We start from the raw sequence: 19,180 nt of genomic DNA on the forward strand, positions 1-19,180 counted from the left end.
TAGTTGATCTTATTTTTAGAAATGGATTTACCATGCAAATGCATTTAACAAAGCAACAAAGCATAATTTCTCATGCATGGATTGTGTGGCGTTGGCGTAGTGGTTAAAATCTGGGCTGGTAACCAAAAGGGGGATGGTTTTAACCTTAAAAGATGAGTACCATGACAAATAAACATTATTTACGTTTACATGCACTGAAATAATCAGGTTATACTCGGATTGATGGCTCAATCAGACTGAAAACCTTCATCCAAATGTGGTGGTGTAGACCTGAAATAATGAATCAACAGACAAAGGGAAAAATTTTTATCTATTTTTTCAATCGGATTAAAAAAATACTGTGTGCATATATGCGCAGTGCCGTGATGCATATGATTACATACATTTTACATCTTAAACTATGCGTGTCTATTTACGTCTCATCTTTTAAATATTTGCTAAAAAGGTCTTCTGACATTTTTTTTTTTGTCAGCTTTCTTTTTATATGGCAAAAACTGCAATTCTGGTCACAGAAGCTCCCGTGACATTATTGCGGTGGCTTTCGACTGGGAACTGAAATGCACTGAACATGTAAATGTGAATTGGATGGCAAGTTGGCAACGTTTATGGTTGACATGAATAGAACTTTCCAAATCTAAAAATTAGATTGGATTTATTCTAATTGATAAAAATGAGTGTATGTAAACATGCCTATTGTACATTTAATCCCAGGATGACCCTCCATGTAAGGAGTACTCTAGCTTTAAAAGTGTCCTCACCTGAGTGTAACAATTAGTGGTGGTGGCAAGCATTACTATTGCTCTTGCTTATAGTTTAGTTTTAGGGGGTTGTTTTTGTTGAAAAGAGGTGTGTTAAACCATCAGACTGATTTGCATTATGGAAATTTCATTGACTCTTTTGACTTGGGCTAGTAAGCACTCGCAGAGTAATAGTAGGCATTCAGAACACCCTAGCAACCGCATAGCAACATATAGCCATTTCTTGGCTCTAAAAAAAGATATAAACTTAAAATATTAGGCAGAAAAACTGATTTCATAATTTTTGATGATCATCATTCACACCATGTCGTAATTACCGTAATTGAGATTTCAACTTGTAAAAAGTGTTCACGGTCTTGTAGAGCTCATAATTGCAACTTGTAAACTGTGAATTTTCTGAGAGCTCCTATTCCTCAGAGTAGAACGTCACTCACATGTTGTCATCTCGAAATCACAGAATATATATCAAAATGGCCGGACATCGGACAATTAATATATTATTATATTAATATATCACTACCAAGCACCACTCATATTTGTAGGAAGTGTGGTTGTTATAGAATTGTTTGCTAAATTTAACCTGCATGACCTAAAGATACAGTGGAATAAGTGAAAACACCTCTAATGTATTCCAACCCCACATCCTCCATGCTTCCCTCCTCCCACTCTTCCTGGCGTTCAGAATAGCATCTGCCCATGTGCAGCTCTGACACACTGACTCACGTACAGCCTCTGTTCTCACACACAAGCTCAGGCAGCAGATGCAGAGATGGTGCTGGAGGGAGATGCTGTCCATGCTGCTCCAGGCGGCTGGCTGTCTGTACCCGCCGTCGCCACTGTCATTAAATACTCATGTCTGTGCTGGTCTTTCAGGGAGAAGAGCACGGTGGAACAGGACATCAAAGAGAGGGAGGAAACTATACGACAGAGGAACAGTGAAGTCCAGGTATGAGGGATTTTCAAATTAAATGGGAAATAAATGTTTTTTTGTTTTTTTTAATGATGCTGATCTGAGACATTTAGATATTTTTATAATATAATTTTAATATAATACAATTATTATTCTGAAATAGTTTATTTAATTTATCTTTTTATATTAATTATTTACAGCCAGCTAGCTGAATTCAAGTTATTTCAGTATTTTTATTTTATTTTGAATAATTTTTATATCAGTTGTTTAAAGGCATGTGACTGCATTACATTTATATCTATATATTTTATTTTGAATCATTTTATATTAGTTATTTGAAAGGCAGCTGGCTGCTTTGAAGTTATTTCTGCGTTTTATTTTATTTGTTTAAAGACAGCTGGCTCTATTAAAGTTATTTCTGTATTGATTGTTTCATACATCATCATGTATAGATTTTACTGACCACTTATTTGATCAATAAAGGGCCAGAAAAAGGAGAATAGGAGCCAGCTGTTTTTCAAAAGCTCCCTGTCTGTCTGTTTTATCCTCCCTATCATCTGTCTATCCTCTGCTCGTCGTGGATCAGTTCTCTCCTCGCTGTCTGTCAGCGGAGTTGAAAGAAGTTCAAGGTCTATATATCTGCACTGGCTTCCTGACTCATAAATTTGTTGTTCATTTCCATCGAGATCTAGGCTGCCTCCCTCTCTCTCACTCTCTCTTGCTCTCTCTCGCTCTCTCCCACGGTGTGATAATTCAATTTCCTGTATGTATCTGAAAATAAGCCATTTTTGTAGACTGGAAGACACTGTAGGCTGCTGAATTATATGCCAGGTACAGATTCAGATGTGTTCAGCTTAGTTTTATAATATTTGGTCATTCATTAAGAGAATAAAGCGTTCCAGCACTAATGTTAAAATTCATTGACAGATGGATGCCTAATGAGCCGGAAAAACAATTATGTGTGTGTGTGAAGAATTCAGGAAGAGAAAGCAGCCTGATATGTGTGTGCATATGGATACTAGATAGCATATTGATATCACAGGTGGTACCCGGTTCTCCTTTCCTGTCATCAAACTAGGCCATCCTGCTGTTTTTGTTTCGTTTTTGGATTTGAAATTGTGCGTGTGACACCTGTGATCTCTTACCTGTATAAATAGCAATTAAAATGGATCTTGCTCTTGAATTACTATAGTCTTCAGAGGCAGAGGGACAAAAGAACGCCCATACTTAGAAAAGAAGTGCAAATTAACAATCTCACCTATGCAAAGGTGCAACATTAAAATAATTAAAAATCAATAGTGTAAGCTATCAGAGCAAGAAAGGGCCTCTCACAAATTATGAATGTAATCAATATTTGTTTAGGGTCTTAATAGATTAGCCTTGAAGCACATGGTGCAGCTCCAGGCGCTGAATTATTCAATAAGAATGTGAATTTCAGTGTGTGCCTCTGCTGTGTTTAAACCCTGGGATGATGAATATATTCTATTTCGGGGGCTGTCAGCTCCCAGCGCTGCCTCTGATTGGATGAGGAGACCTTTGTGCATTAGACTTGTGAAGGCTTCCATCTTTACCCTGTGCTGTTACTTGGTTCTGCTGCTGTAGACCTGTTATTTTTAGGACACACTTAGTCACAGTTGCCCAGTGTTTCTCATAGCACCTGAAGGTGAATGACGGTGGAAATGACAATGCTGTCTTTTGTCATGCTTTTCTTTTCAGATCTGATTCTTTTCTTATACTTGACATCTTTGTGTGCCTTGCACCTTTGTCCTCAGTATTTAACCTTTGATTTTCTACAGTCAGATATACTGTATTTCCATTGTAGTGTAATGTTCTGCCTTGGGTTTACCTGCCAGCTGTTTGTTGACCATATTGCACACAAAAGGAGCACGATTTGATAGAAATCAGCACAGCAGTTTCAATTTAATTGCCTGGCTCTACCCACTCTGAATGTTTAAATATGTGGTCGACCGATATTGGTTTTTTGATGGCCGATACCGATATCTTCGAGACCAGAGTGGCCGATAGAAAACAAATCTTTAAAATAAACATGCTTATACTTTAGATGGCAACTTCTTGAATTCTTCTGCAATCCTATTACACTATTTTTCACAAATAAAGTAATTGTTTAAAAACATGAATATGTGAATAAAAAGGAAGTAAACACTGTAACAGGGCACTCAGTAATCTGGTAATTTCGTGTGCACTGGTAATTTATTTATTTATTTTAAATAAAGACAAGGTAACGCTAATTTTACATACAGCACACAGTGAAAACGATATGAATGACACATTGGGCAACTGGATATAGCACAGCATATTTTAAAATGAGGGATTTAAAGTTTTTCTATCGCGTCTCCTGTGAAGCTGATCTTCTGTTCGCATTCACTCACTTTGCACGGAGTCGGACCGACCGTCACTCGCAGTAACACGTTTAGGCCCTGTCCCAAATGGCGCACACCGGACTTGTGGACTTTCTCAGAGTCCACACTTTGGTGACGTCATGTAGTGCAGACCTGTAGGGCCTTTGGCGCGAGTCCACGAGGGCGCATTGAGAGGTAGTTTTGGGACAGACTCGATTGTCATGCCGGAAATAGGAAGATGGTCCGGTTGTTGTTTAATATTATATTTCTACATTTACACGTAGAAACTCAGTAAAGCCCTGACATTCGGTTCTATTATTTTAATGAATCATAATGCGATCGTAGCCTATTATTTAGCAAGCTATTTATGTTTATATTAAATATAAATATATATTTATGTTTGAGACAACAACCACTGGTTGATGACCATAATGTTTGTATAAACTGTAGGTAACAACTGGTAAAATGTACACCTAGGTCATACAAACCATAATGATATTTACACTTCATTCGGCCTTGGCGATATACCAGTCGACCACTAACTTTACTGATTCTGTTGTATAAAAAACTGTTAATTTGGATTACTTTTTTAAATGTCAAAATTAATACATATCTTTTTTTTATATTCACAAGGATGCATTATTGTGATCAAAAGTGACAGTAAAGACATTTATAATGCTACAAATGATTTCTATTTCAAATAAATTATGTTCTTTTGAACTTTCTATTAATCAAAGAATCCTAAAAAAAAGATCACTGTTTCCACCAAAATATTAAGTTGTCCAACTTTTTTCTACATTGATTATCATTGGCAGCGATCACTCTGTAGCCCAAGACTGGTTGCCTACTGAAGCTAAGCAAATGTACTCATTTAGTAAATTATTTGTATATTCTACTCTAGTTTCTGAGATATGTTCTATTTGCTGACCGCTCTACAATCATAAATGATTGATTGATTGATTAATTCATTCAAACAATTCATACACATTTTGGCCCAAACTTGTTTATTATCATGGTATAAACTATTTCAGATAAACCCCCCTCTAAACAGCAAGAAAACAAAACAAATTGGTTAGTTGCTTAACATATTGTTCTGATGTTTTCTTCCTGTTTAAGTGGGCAGTTCTTGGCCAGAATAAGCTGCGGTGTGGTCCAGACATTATGGCCCTGTTTCAGATGGCACCCTCAGGGCTCTTAGTCCTCCTACATAGTGTCTACACTTTCCCGCATAGGCTGTTGGGTAATATTCAGATTGTAAGTCTGCATTATTGTAAGTGTAGCACAAGGCCACTTGGTGGCTGCGAAAACAAATAATAAACTGTCCAATGGGATGTACTGTGGGTTTGTTCATTTCACGGACACTCGAAAGTGAAGGCCATGAAACCGCAAGTCCACTTTAAGTGCGCCATTTTGTACAAGGCCATAGTTGATGGTCAAAAGTCTGGCTACGTGAGGCTAACATTACAGTTTTCATTGTTTATGCTTTCTGTTCCCAACTTCTTTCCCTTTCAGTTTTTACAACGTTTCTGTGAAGAAAGTGGAACAGCCGTTGAGAAAATATAGATCCTTTGTTTGAGGATGAGATTAATTTATCAGAGTGAAGCTATTGTTACTTTTGCTAACACAATGTTGCTGTCGGCCTTATTGGATTTCTGTTTACTTTGGCTTTTCTGGCGGGTGAGATATAATTGGTTTACACCACTATCTCTGTATCTTCTTGTACCCTAGTGCTTTATCTTTAAGAGCTGCATGAGCTCTTTGCCCTGGTGTTAGTGTTGATTAGCTTTTTATTATTAGACCAATAAAGACCTCTCTCTCTCTTTCTTTCAGGACCTGCAGGAGGAGGTTCAGAAGGGGTCAGAGGAACTGAGCCACCTGCAGGCGGAGCGACAGGAAGTGCAGGAGAAGCTGGAGAGGCTGGATGAGCAGAAACGATCTCTAGAGGACCAGCTCAGACTCATACAGCAACAATGCAGCCAGGAGAGCCAACTGGTATGAGATAGGCGCAGAGAGAGAGAAATAAAGCCTGTGCATAAAAACGTGTGTATTGTGGGTAATCTCAGCCCAAAAAGTATGTGCTGATGCACATTTAAAAAATCCAATATTACATCATCTGGGCATCTTTGAATACTATTTTAATGGGTCTTGCACACACTAATCCTAATCTCACACGCTATTTTGCATGATGTTTTCATATGTTTGTAATGTATGTGAAAGGAAGAGAGATGGAGACACAGTACAGCAGAAATCACACCTTACTCAATTACATTTAAATGGATATAGATGCATTCTCAATGCAGTTAATTTAAAAGCCTCAAGTAAACTGATCTCAGATCTCTTCTTCTGTTCTTTGTCTTGTGTGTGTGTCCGTCCAGATCCAGTCATTGCAGACGGAGCACTCAGAGCAGGAGCAGAGAATCGGTGACTATGAGGAGGAGTTGACCAAGGCCCGAGAAGAACTGCTCAATCTGCAGGACGAGACTCGTCAACTGGGAGATAAAGTTCAATCTGCCCGTGCTCAGCTCTGCCCCCTAGAGGATGCTGTTAAAGAATCCCACACACAGATTGCTCAGGTTAGTTAGATTTTTATCTGTCTCTTTGTTACATTAACTGGTTCTGAACTCTCTTTTTTTATTTTTATTAATGGATATACATATTATACCCTACTTTTTCACTCTTCATTAAGCTAAAGCCATGTTGGTGAATTAGGGAGTTTCCATTTTGTAGCAACAGCACTGATTATAGACACTTATAGACAATAAATAATAAAAATGAATTAATGATGATGATTTTTTATTAATATTATTATTATTAGAGAAACTCAGAGGACAAGGTCCATAATAAAGACGAGCAGCAATAATAATAATAATTATTATTATTACAGGCATGGTCAAAATTATTAAAGCTGTAATTTTAAATCTGCATGGTTTATCCTTTTGATCTTTCTTTTAAAAAAACAAAACCAAATTCTAACCTTTCATTAAAGTAAAACTAATAAATGTTCGGGGAAATCTTTTTTTATAATACACTAGAATTATTAGAACAAAAAAATTCTAATAGGCATTGACCGCAATTATTGGTACCCTTAGAAATTCTCATGAGTAAACTATCTCTGAAGTATATTCCCCATTATATTTATAATTTATATTAACATTTATATTTATTTTTAGCACACCAGGGTGACTAGGAACATAAGGCCAAATTCCCATCACAATATGTAAAACCTCAGTCAAAACAACAAAATGGGTCACTGTGTATTAAGGTTCTTCCATGGCCATTCCAGTCCCCTGTCCTGAACCCTACAGAAAACTGAAGTGGAGACTAGGGCTGGGACGGTTACCGGAATACCGCGGTCACGTGACGTGATGTCTGAGCTTGTCACCGTCATCACTGCAAAAAAATAAAGAAAAAAAAACATTGGCCTGCACGTGTGTACACGTTGTGTCTAATGACATGGATTCATTGATTCTAATGACATGGATAATGTCTAATGTCATTGTGTCTTTCATGGATTCGAGGTTTTCTAAACAAAACTCTTCAAAAGATGGAGCAAATCCGACCTTTCGCGAGTTGGGGAACACAATGTTGTCCCATGATGACACATAATATCATTCCATTCTAGGGATGCGCAGATGGGCTATTATTTCATCCGCAAGCGCATCACAAAACTCATCATCCGTCCGCCGTCCATGCGCACCAACGTTTTTTGACCAATTTTCAAAACTGCACCCGCCCGCCTTTTCTGAAAGCGGTTTACCGCTATACCTCGGGAATTTCTTGCTTTTCAACCGCGGTAAGAAAAAATCCATACCGTCCCTGCCCTAGTGGAGACTGTATCAATATGGACTTTGGAATTTGAAGGATCTGGAGAGGTTCTGTTTGGTCTCTGATCTCTTGTCAGGTGTTCTCCAAACTCATCAGGCATTATAGGAGAAAACTCCGAGCTGTTATCTTGGCAAAAGGAGGTTACGAAATGTATTGAATAAAAGGGTGCTATTAATTGTGGCCAAAGTGTATTAGAGAAAAACATTTATTTCATAAGGAGATTTCCCCCTCATTTTTAGTCATTTTACTTCAATGAAAGGTTAGATATGTCAAAACAAAAGGATTAACAATGCAGATTTATTTTCATAGGTTTCTTTGTTCATATTTACTAAGGGTGCCAATAATTCTGACTAAGACTTATATGATACTTTTTATTATACAACTTTTTTGCAGTGGCTTCAAACATGGCTCATTCAAGCATATTGTAGAACTGGAAATATGTTTTTTTCATTGCAAATCTGGTGACATTTTTAAAAGATTCTTTTTTTTTTCACCTGAAAGTTTCTCTCGCTAAACATTTTCTGCTCTTTCACTCTCTTTTCTCTTGTTTACATATTTTGTAAAGTTTTGGCTTTTTATTTTGTTCTTTATTTCCATTTATTTTCTCTTATTCACACTATGTTGATGTTTACTGTAGGAGCAGGAGCGATTGGCCGAGCTTAAAACGGAGGAAAGAGAAGTGACTGCACGGCTTACCTGGAAAATCTTAGAGGAGCCAGTGCTTGTTAATGGAACAGTGCCCTCTATTGAGCAGCCGGAGCAACTACAGTGGCCTCAACCTACAGCACAGCTGCCAGAGAAACCCAAAGAGGACAAAGTCCAGCAAGAAGAGGAGCAGTCGTCCTTTGATGAGCCGCAGGAGCTCAGAGTCGTGGAGGAGCAGCTCGGGTCAGAGGCAGAGGAGCCGTCCACCAGCGCAGAGGAGCAAGAGCCTCAACCTGACTTCTATAGCTGTGACCTTTATAACAGTGGGCTCTCCACAGTCAGATCCACTGCTGTGGCCTGGCCTCAAGGGAGCACGGTCAGAAACCACTTCCTGTTATTGCTTTTTTTATAATGTCACTTTCACATTATATTTACAAATAGGTGTTCAAGCATGTCTTTTTTTTTATCCCACTCTGGTTTCAGGAAAGCACAACGCAAGCTAGCCCAGAGCCAGAGGTAGAGAAAGAAGAAGAGAAGGAAAAGGCCTCCAGCACCTCAGAGGTTGAATGATTATGACATATCATATTTGTTGACCATTTCCATTACGTATTTTTTATATATTAATGGATATTAATTAATAATTCGTTAACATGATTGTGAATATGTATCTTTATGATTTCACTGTAATAATGATGTATAGGCAGAGACTGTGGAGCCAGAGAAGAAGGAAGCTGCCCAGCCTGTTACAGTGCCGCCCAGTGGTCCTGGGATTGACTTTTTCGAGTCTGACCCTTTTACTGACGGTAAGATGTGCGCACAAAGTAAAATCATCAAAAAATAAAAACAGGGATTGTCCTAGGGCTGCATGATTTGTTTTTGTGTGTTGTTTTTATCTTTACAAAAATTGTGATTTTAAAATGCATTACAAGTTTGGGAAGATGCTTGGCACATATTGCGTTCCAAAATGCTCGTTATAAGCGACCTAAACTCTGAGCACATACAGAGATGAGTTCATGTGGAGCGCATTTTATTACAAACCACACACTGAAGACACCAGATCATGAGCTGCTCGCATGTTAAAGAACGCATTGCCACTCTTCTCTCTGAATTTTAATCACACTAAGCCTTCACAATTTCAGTTTTATTTCGATTAATTTGTGCAGCTATAGATTGCCCTTGCAATAAGTGCATTGCTAGTTGCTTAGAATAAAGCCATCAGTTAACCGATTAATTAGTAAACCTATATAAAACTTATTTTTGCAGGTGATCCATTCCCTGAAGACCCTTTCTCAAAAGTTGATGTTTCAGGTGAGTACTTTCTTACCATCTTAGAGTGTGTTTGCAATTCACAAGTCCTATTTGACTCACAAAATGTTACTTTGTTATCCAGATCCTTTCGGCGGGGACCCTTTTAAAGGCACAGACCCATTTGCGGCAGACAACTTCTTCAAGCAGCCTTCAGTTGGTTTCCCATCAGGAGATCCTTTCAGCTCATCTGACCCATTCAGCTCTACCACAGGCCCAAAAGAGCCTGATCCGTTCACATCCAGGACCACCAATGCAGTCACTCCAGACCCATTTGCTTCTGGTGGTGGTAACATCCAAGACTCAGATATGTTCGGTTCCAAAATGGATGCCCTGGCAGAATCTGATCCCTTCAGCTCGACTGGCACAGGACACGATCCGTTTGGAGGATCAGATATTCCTGTAGTGAGTGCTATAAAGCTAAACTCTCTTTAAAATCTCATTAAAGACCAATTCACACTGCACCAATGCTGACCAACAGCAGCAACAGAGTTTGTCGGGTTTTGTCAAATCAGTGTCCTCTGTCAGCGTTGTTCGGCACTTGTTTTCGTCGATTGAACATGGTTAATTAATGTTTGTGACATACTGTAATCTGGTGATTGTCCGCGTTGGTTTTCAGTGTGTCAATGTGAATTGGCCTAACAATGTCTTTACAGCTTCTGTCACACTTGATTTGTAAAATCTGCTGGGTGCATTTTGAATTACTTTTTTTTGGTGGTACAAACCCTAAACTAAGCTATTAGCATGAGTTGAAGAATTGACTTAATGTGATGTTAAACTTTGTTTTCTTGCTCTTTTTTCCTTTCAGAGAGATGGACCAGCAGCAGCCAATGATCCCTTTGCGCCAGGAGGAACTACGCTGGTCTCTAACTCAGACCCAGGTAGATCAAGCTTTACTATAGGGCTGGGTTGGCTATTGTTTTCTTGATTTTAATCTTCATGTTGATAAACAATATCAATTCTTAAACCCCAAGATTTATCTTTTTTTAGTCTGTTTTTTGATTTCACTTAAACATTTGTAGCGCGCCTGCCATCCAATAACAAAATACATTTTGTGCTTCATTACTTTTGATATGAAACAAAGTCTCACCTTAGACATTGTGAATTTGATCAAATTCAGACAGTTGATATAAAAACTGCCTAATGTGCAATTTTAATGTTTGGATGCAACTCAGTGTTTATTTGAATGTTGATTTGTTATATGTAAAAAAAATAATAATAATAATACAGTTAAATTTAATAGTTTGGGTTCTGTTATTAATTTTAACCTTTAAATATTATAGTAATGTGCCAGCTCTCAGGGTTCACTATATGGTTTTAGCCATTATTTGAGAGAGCTTTCTTTAAAAACAAACTGATCTACTGTTTTATATGTTTTGACTTGTTTCAGATCCCTTTGCTGCAGTATTTGGCAACGAGACTTTTGGAGAAGGTTTTGCAGACTTTAGCAGTTTAGCAAAGGTAAGGATTTTTTCTTAAACAGAAGCCCAGTATTTCAGCTTTATTACCAATCAGTTCAGCCACATGATTTAAATCAAGTTGGATGTGGGTTGCACTGATGATTTTCCCTCTTGCCTTTCAGTCTAATGGCAGCGATCCATTTGACTCAAGTACAAACAAGAATTTATTTAAGGAGGACACTCAGTCAGATGTACCTCCCGCATTACCGCCCAAAACCGGAACACCAACCAGACCTCCACCTCCACCCCCAGGTGAGCTGGTTCCTATTCTGTGTGTTCCTATTCTGAACCTCAGATGATTTTCTCTTACGCCAACCGTTTCTGAGTGCTGTGTTGTCTGTGTGTGTGCCTCCTTAAAGGTAAGCGGTCCAACATCCACCGATCGGAGTCGTCCGAGTCGTTTCAGAGGCGTGGTCTGTTCAAGGCGCAGGGTTCTGGAGAGTTCTCCTCCCTTCCCGCTAAAGACTCGGTACCAGACCCCTTCGCCCCTTCCTCGCCCCACCAAGCCCCATGTGACCCCAACCGATTCGCCAGCTTTGATAAAGTGAGCTCCTCCCCCTCCTGATCCCCAGTTGTGAACCCTGACATTTCATCTCCGCCATGCAGCAGCCTTGACCTCTCGGCCCCTCACAGCCCTTTTCATTTGGTTTTCCTGGAAAGAAATGCTCATAATCCAATATTTTGATGAGACTGCTTTACCATCTGTTTGTGAAAAGCCACAAAGCCTTGTCATTTTTATGTAATGTTTTTTGTAAATATAGATGGGCTTTATTTATCTACTTTAATAGCCAAACTGAATCCAGGCTTATGCTTCTATTAAAAATCCTAACTAATTTACAAAATGAATGTATTTAAATGTTGAAATCTACGTATTTATGACATCACAATATTCCTAACATCATGCGAGTTCTCACTGGCTGTGGATGGAGAGGCAGGGCTGCTTGCTCTTGGCTGTTTTCAGTTCACCCCTTGTGTTCTTTTGTCATGTTCTCCACCATTGGTTGAGGCTTGATTCCATCTTGCACGTTCATTGCCCTGCCATATCTTGGTTCACTGATTTGCCTTGCCTTACCTTGCATTGCACAAACTAATCACTGTCTACCTATCTTATCGGGCTGTTCCTTCTCATTCATTGGTTGAACACTTCCTGGTTCCATTCTACATCCCACGATTCTCTGCTCCATCTTTTTTTTTTTTTTTTTGAAGAGATGCAGTCTGTTTTGTTTATATACAAATTTGCTAAATAAAATAATCAGCTAGGATACCGACAGTATTTGTTGGCTCCTTTCTGTATTATTATTTTTAAAATTCAAAATGAAAGAGTTTGTCTTCTCAGATTTTCCCACTGTGAGCTTTCCTTATCAGGTGATGCATCAAATTAAGCTTTATGATGACATTTCTCTGATATTTTAAAACTCATTACAAACGGAGAGACATCTTGAGATTAGTTGAGTTGTCATGTTATGGTGTTCTGTGTGTTGATATGCTTACCAGCTAATAGTTGTGTTTTCATCTCTCCATCCATGGTTGTCCACATCTGTGGGAAATTCCTGCATGTTCTGCATGATGGGCTATATGAGCAATCCAGGCTTTCACACATGAGTACATCAGACTTGTTTAAGAGAAAACTCACCCAAAATATCAATGTCAAAAAAACTTGTAGTTTAGTAAATAAACAGTTAGCTAAAAAAGTAAAGTTTATTATTCATTAGTCATTATTTACTCACTTTTGTACCATTTCAAACCCATAAGTATTTTTTTATTTATTTTTATTCTGTAGAACACAATTTTTTTAATTTTTTGAGTTGAAACCTTGGTGACTATATTTGCAGTTTGTGAGTGATCTGTTTAAAAAAAAAAAAACTTATTTAATCAGTGATAATAGCAGATACATAAATAAAGAGTCCTTTAGTAACACACAACATTTTTATATGAAGTCTCATGTGTCAGCTGGCTTGTGAGCCGATGTTAGCTGGGAGGCTTTATGGATTGCATCATGGCACACTTTTCATTTCTCCCATCCTCCTGTCAGTAGCTGTACCACATTACCACTGTTTTATTTCTCCCCTAATGTTTCCATATGAAGTATTTTTTGCTCTGTAATCCTTCTGATATTTAAGACCCCGTACATTTAGTGAGACAGTCTTTGTATTTGTGAATGTGCAGTTCTAGATGGTTGGTGTTGACATTGACCAAACAACACCTAAAGGAATAGTTCACCCAATAATACACATTTTTGGAGGAAAAAAGAGAAAAGAATATTATAAATGATTATATTAAATTAAAATCAAATAGATTTTGAATAATGACAGACTTTTAATTTTTGGGGTGAACTATTCCTTTAAGTATAGATTAAAGAAAATATATATAATTTGTATAGTTACATAAAACTGTTTTATGTCATCTTTAACAGACTTATGAATGTTGTAGCATTAACTCAATCTTACTGATCTTTAAAGGCACAATATGTAAGATTTTTTGGATTAATATCCAAAAACCACTAAAACAATGTAAAATATTATTTTGTTAAATTGTTTACTTACATTATCCCAAATGTTTCCAACAATGTTTAGATCCAGAGAAATTAGGGCTGGGCGATATTGGCAAAAAAATGTATCACGATAATTTTTAATTATCACAATAAATGTCAAATCTTTATTTCTTTAAAGTTTAAAGACAGATTTTCTCCTAAGTAAAAGTTGTAGAAACCAGAGCGTTAATTGTGGTTTTAAACTACTCTTTATTGTCAGAACATATCATGACAAACACTTGCCAAACAGGTGAACATTTCACAAATCTGAGGTAGAACATTCAAACATTTGTCATTTTTCCTTAAAATAAATATCTTAATAGAAAAAAATATTTCTTAGTTTCTGCATGTGCTAATTTTAATTGGTAAAATGTAATATTCTGACTGTTTGAGTTTTATTAAAATTAACAATTGGTCATCCAGCATCATGCATTTAGTTCATGATAACCACAGGTAAAACCGGGCATAGCCTACAGCACCTCACTATTATGGAAAAATATGACTTTATGGTTTCTATGGTATTTGTATGAAAACCAGTAGCCTAGATGCCTTATTAAATGCTGTAATTATATTCCATTAGTCCTTTAATACATTGTCTACATTAATAATATAATACAATTCAATATGTATATCCCACATTTCATGGTGCAGTTAATATTACTAGGCTAACGTTACAGTAAATCCGTGGTAAATGATGGGAATTTGTAGACGGAAAAGCCTTCTGACTGTATTGTTACGCACCGTGTTTCTCCTGTTCATCAGCGCCGTGTCATCTGCCTTTAAACTGGTTTAAATCACTGAGACATTCTGTTCTGACACACTGTTCTTCGCTGAATTCAAGCGCTTCTCACTGGATCTCGTGACCGAGACCGATCAGAGTAAACGCATCTGCTCCAGGCTGCATTCCAGACCACTTTTAGACACGCACTTGCGAACTTCCCTAAGCACTTCCCCTCGGGGGAATACCTGCCGCCATTTTGAAGTGCGTTCCACTTCATGAAGTGGACGAGGGAAGTTTATATGGACAGACCCTCGTTCCCTCTTTTTGACAGAGGGAGCGAGTCTACTTCATATGTACACTTCAGGCACCTATATGTCCCACAATGCAGTATGATTGTGACGTCACCACAGATTTTGTCTAATCACCACCACAACAAACAACTATGATATATTAATTATCTTTTTTTTTTTATATATATATATATATATAATATATATATATAAAACAACCCAAACACACCTATACATTTGGATGCTGCATTAAACAAATTCTTACAGGGGAAAAAAGTTTAAATAATAAATCAACTCCATAGCTGATTCCTAGCAATCAAGGGCTTAGGACGTTCCAATTCATCCCATTTCAGTTTCCGCCTGTAGTGTGCACTCGTGCACAATGACGTACATCCGAGTGAACAAGATGGAGGGAAGTGAAGGGCATGACAATATTGGACTGGAACGCAGCACTAGTGAGCTCGTGCTGCCGTATGGACTTTGAGCCGAGCGGATAAACGGTCCGTGTGGCGCGCGGTTCAAATGAGTTTCGTTCCACTTTTGGCGGAATAAACATTATCGAACATTTATCTAACTCTTGATATCATTTTATCGAGAAGAATTATATCGCGATAATTATCGTTACCGTTTTATCGCCCAGCCCTAAGAGAAATGCACCTTTATTAACCATTGAAACATCCTGTGTCGATACGTCACCTGTCAATGACGTCATATCTGCATTACCCTTGTCACCAAAGACGCTTTTATATATTATTTGTTTAAGTAGACAGGTGAACAACTGCTTGGATTCATTTATAGACAGAAAACTAATCATTGCTATATAGCTCAACACGATTAGTCTTATTGTTTGAATCTCTTGTTTTCTTGATTTACCGCGTCCGTGAATAATGTTTGTGCCCAAAAAGTAAATCTGACAACACTATTTTGTGAAGTGGCTAACAGCATAATCAGAAAGAGCTTTATTTGTAGTAACAGCAATACAGCATTTTCTCCACCAAACAATATATTTTAAAATGAATTGAATGCCATTTACGACACAAGTCATTCAGCTTTTATTAACATGATATTCTAATACCAATCACACACAGAGTAACATTAACATAACTCTCAATACACTCAAATCCAAGTAAACCAAGTAAAACAGCACTGTGTCCACAATTTAAATTTTTCAAATAAAGTGGCCTGTATGGGTAGTAATTCAGCACTTGCGGCTGTTTCATTAAAATGAAATAAAATAATGTGAATTTAGGTGATCAGACATAACTGTAACAAAGTTCAGGTTCAGGGAACAACAGGGAAAGTTACGTTAAACGTAACTTTAATAGTAAAATATGCATAAAAGCAGCAGCAGCGGCCAACTGCGGCATTTAAGCATAATAAAAACAGCTCTCGGCTTCATACTACAGTAACATTAATAAAAGTTTAATACATGAGCTCATCCATGAATGTGATTTCTGCCTTAGTCTTGTCAGATTGCTTTCCATTGGCTGTGGAGGTGAAGACGACACCTCCCATGATTCCACACTCGTTCACGGCGCCATCAAGCTACGCCTTTATTGTTTTGAATAAGTTAATCTAGTGGTGAAACTTGCATACTGTGCCTTTAACGCCACTCTTTGAACATTTACAGTTGTTACATTGTTTACACTATCTGTAATACTTGCATGACCCCACTTCTTTAGATTGTTTGTTAGAAAATTGAGAAATATTACTTTCAGTAATACCAAACAGGTGAAAAATGACAGGGTGTCTGATGGGGTTATGGTGTGTGTATGTGTGTGTGGAGCAGTACCCCACGGAGGAGGACATGATAGAGTGGGCGAAGCGGGAGAGTGAGAGAGAAGAGAAGGAGCGTGTGGCTCGTCTGACCCAGCAGGAGCAGGAGGATCTGGAGCTGGCGATAGCCCTCAGCAAATCCGAGCTGTCCTGACCCAAGCTGGATGCAAGGCCACATTCACACGGAGGAAAGAGGAGCAGAATTAGCAGAATCCTTCCACCTCCATCTCCAGCCACTTGATAATCATCTAGGATTCCAGCTCCTTCTGAATGTCCACTGAGTTCTCCCGGTGTCCGTTTGGCTGGATAATGTATGAAGGCCAAGTCAAGATGGAGGAAAAGGTAACAGACTCATTGCAGCCTATATGGCTTGAAAGCTCTGGTGTGACTCTCCTTTGATTTTAAATTTCAAATCAAGAGACCTCCAGTAATCTACCCATTTAGACCGTTTAAAATACATGTGACTGACTTAATCAATAGCACATGTACTAAAAAACTTTTTGCTTTTTAAGATCTGACGTCCAGTTCAATATAATTGAACAAGTGTTTCTGAACAAATCTATCCCTAACTGTTTGAAGTTCATTTTCGAATGACTATAAGGTCAACAATGCAGTGAATTTATTTAATTCTGTGACGTGGAGTGTATTGAGATTCATTTGCATCCTTTTTTTGGGCAATATTACCACATTCATTTAAAGTTTATAAGAAGCCGAACTGGGCAGCTTCATTTCAAAGTTTCAGCAATAGTTCTTGGACACGAGAGGTTTTTATTGTGGGCATGACTGTCCACTCTCAGGAACATATCCCACAAGCCATAAAACCTCATAACTGTGACCTGATATGTGGATTTCAGTTGTAAAAGAGGCTGAGGTGCTTGGTAACGTTATCAGCGTCCATAAACCACTACTGGAACTGTATTTCTACCCTACTAAAAGAGAACACTGATGAAATCTAGGAAAGTGCAACCGCCGTTTTATCTTTATAATCTTACAGTACAGCATTCATACTTTACTCTGACTCATTGTCTTTTTGAAGAATCAAAATCTTGACAAACTACTAAGAGTCGTTATTTGACATTGCAGATTTATAAATAGCTGTTATGAATAATAAAATGTACATATTTGTGAATTGTTTGCCAGTAATCTTGTACCACAGTGCATTCATATCCTAATACATATTCTATTTTATCAACAACAACAAAAACATAAAACAATGTAGACTATAGGAAGTTTGCTTAATAAAAATGTACCACCTTTCTTATTCCTAATGAAAAATGCTTAAGAAATATGATCAAAGATGATTTAAAAAAATATTGTGGCACAAAAAGTGAAGCAAATCTTATTATAAGTTCCATAAAGATAATTTTACGAGTAAATTTAAATGTATATAAAAATAGAGCCATGTTAAATCAGGCTGTATTCACTTTTCTAGTGCCTACCTGTTCAGCCTTACCTTGGAGTGAGAATCAAGACAATAATTAGATTTTGTTAATATTTTCATAGCATTATTCTTCTCAAAAACACCCTTAATACTCCAATGCAATGTTTCCAGTGTCAATTCGGGTATAAGAACAATCAGCTTGTGCAGCTGCTGTCCTTTTATTCATCATCTTGCACAACATTCAGCCACTGCCACAGTTTAAATGACACTTATAGGGATCAATAGTGCCCAGATGGTATTCATATGCACAAATTGTCTTTACAGGCAGTGAATTTGAACATCGTTTCAATGCAATTAGTAATATATTTGCAAGATGTCATAACCATTTCAGTTGTATGAATGTAGTTTCTCCAGAAGGTGGACCCACTGAGACTTTTCAGCACACTCTGCCTTGAAAGACGAGAACCTGCTCTCAGGGTTCACTCTCATGGGCTTCATAGTGTTCAGTGACTACAATAGATGTGCTTTGTGAAGACGTCCACTCACACAGACTTTATATTTGAAAGCATCTGAAATGGAAGAATGCTTCTTTTTGAATGCTTCTGCAGATTTTTTTTCTCTTTGACATTTAACATGTTCGGTTCAGGAATCTAGCTTGGCTTTGGGCACAGAAATATGTGGCGGAGGTACAGTAAAAAATAACGATAGAAGGGAATGGAAAGCTTTGTGTCTTACCTGGCTTTCTTCTGGCCAACACTGCATTTACATGCAATTTATGAAGATTTGGAGCATTAGGCCTATACTGTCTGTTTAGACAGAAATACTGCATTAAAAATACGTTCACACTCATTGACTCATTTCAAACCGATGTTTGTCCTTCTGCTTATCTTTTATCGTATTAATCTTATGCTCTGTCTGTTGTTGATCATGTATGTATGTAAGTATGTATGTATGTATAAGCTTTGTGTGCCTCTAAAAGAAAACCACTTATATGTTGGCCACTGTCTGCCTTTTAAGAACAGGCTAAATGTATTTTATTTTTTAAAGCCCCTTTATTGGAGGCAGTTGTTTAAATATGTTAAGTAACATGTAATTAAAACAAAATAAATATTAAACTATTAAAAGTAAATGTCCATTCTTCTTTTTCTGTCCGTTTACAAGAAAAGTCCTGTATGCTGTATTTACATGGTGGCTGGTGGTTTTTATGGGAGGAACATTA

General features: G+C 37.6%; 1 protein-coding gene across 1 annotated transcript in view; it reads left to right on the top strand.

The window, feature by feature from the left end:
- The window catches only part of eps15 (epidermal growth factor receptor pathway substrate 15), a 28,150-nt gene extending 10,403 nt beyond the window's left edge, over positions 1 to 17,747 (top strand). The window contains exons 13-25 of the mRNA XM_079637490.1: positions 1,632 to 1,704; positions 5,859 to 6,020; positions 6,404 to 6,601; positions 8,491 to 8,874; positions 8,982 to 9,059; positions 9,199 to 9,301; positions 9,762 to 9,806; positions 9,889 to 10,208; positions 10,612 to 10,684; positions 11,194 to 11,264; positions 11,386 to 11,515; positions 11,623 to 11,807; positions 16,594 to 17,747. Coding sequence (XP_079493616.1) covers positions 1,632 to 1,704; positions 5,859 to 6,020; positions 6,404 to 6,601; positions 8,491 to 8,874; positions 8,982 to 9,059; positions 9,199 to 9,301; positions 9,762 to 9,806; positions 9,889 to 10,208; positions 10,612 to 10,684; positions 11,194 to 11,264; positions 11,386 to 11,515; positions 11,623 to 11,807; positions 16,594 to 16,734 — 1,963 coding nt within the window. The 3' untranslated portion in view covers positions 16,735 to 17,747. The remainder of the gene's footprint in view (positions 1 to 1,631; positions 1,705 to 5,858; positions 6,021 to 6,403; positions 6,602 to 8,490; positions 8,875 to 8,981; positions 9,060 to 9,198; positions 9,302 to 9,761; positions 9,807 to 9,888; positions 10,209 to 10,611; positions 10,685 to 11,193; positions 11,265 to 11,385; positions 11,516 to 11,622; positions 11,808 to 16,593) is intronic.
- The last annotated feature ends 1,433 nt before the right edge of the window (positions 17,748 to 19,180 follow it).

This window comes from Phoxinus phoxinus (assembly GCF_949152265.1).
Source record: "Phoxinus phoxinus genome assembly, chromosome: 15".
In the NCBI taxonomy this organism is placed as follows: Eukaryota; Metazoa; Chordata; class Actinopteri; order Cypriniformes; family Leuciscidae; genus Phoxinus; species Phoxinus phoxinus.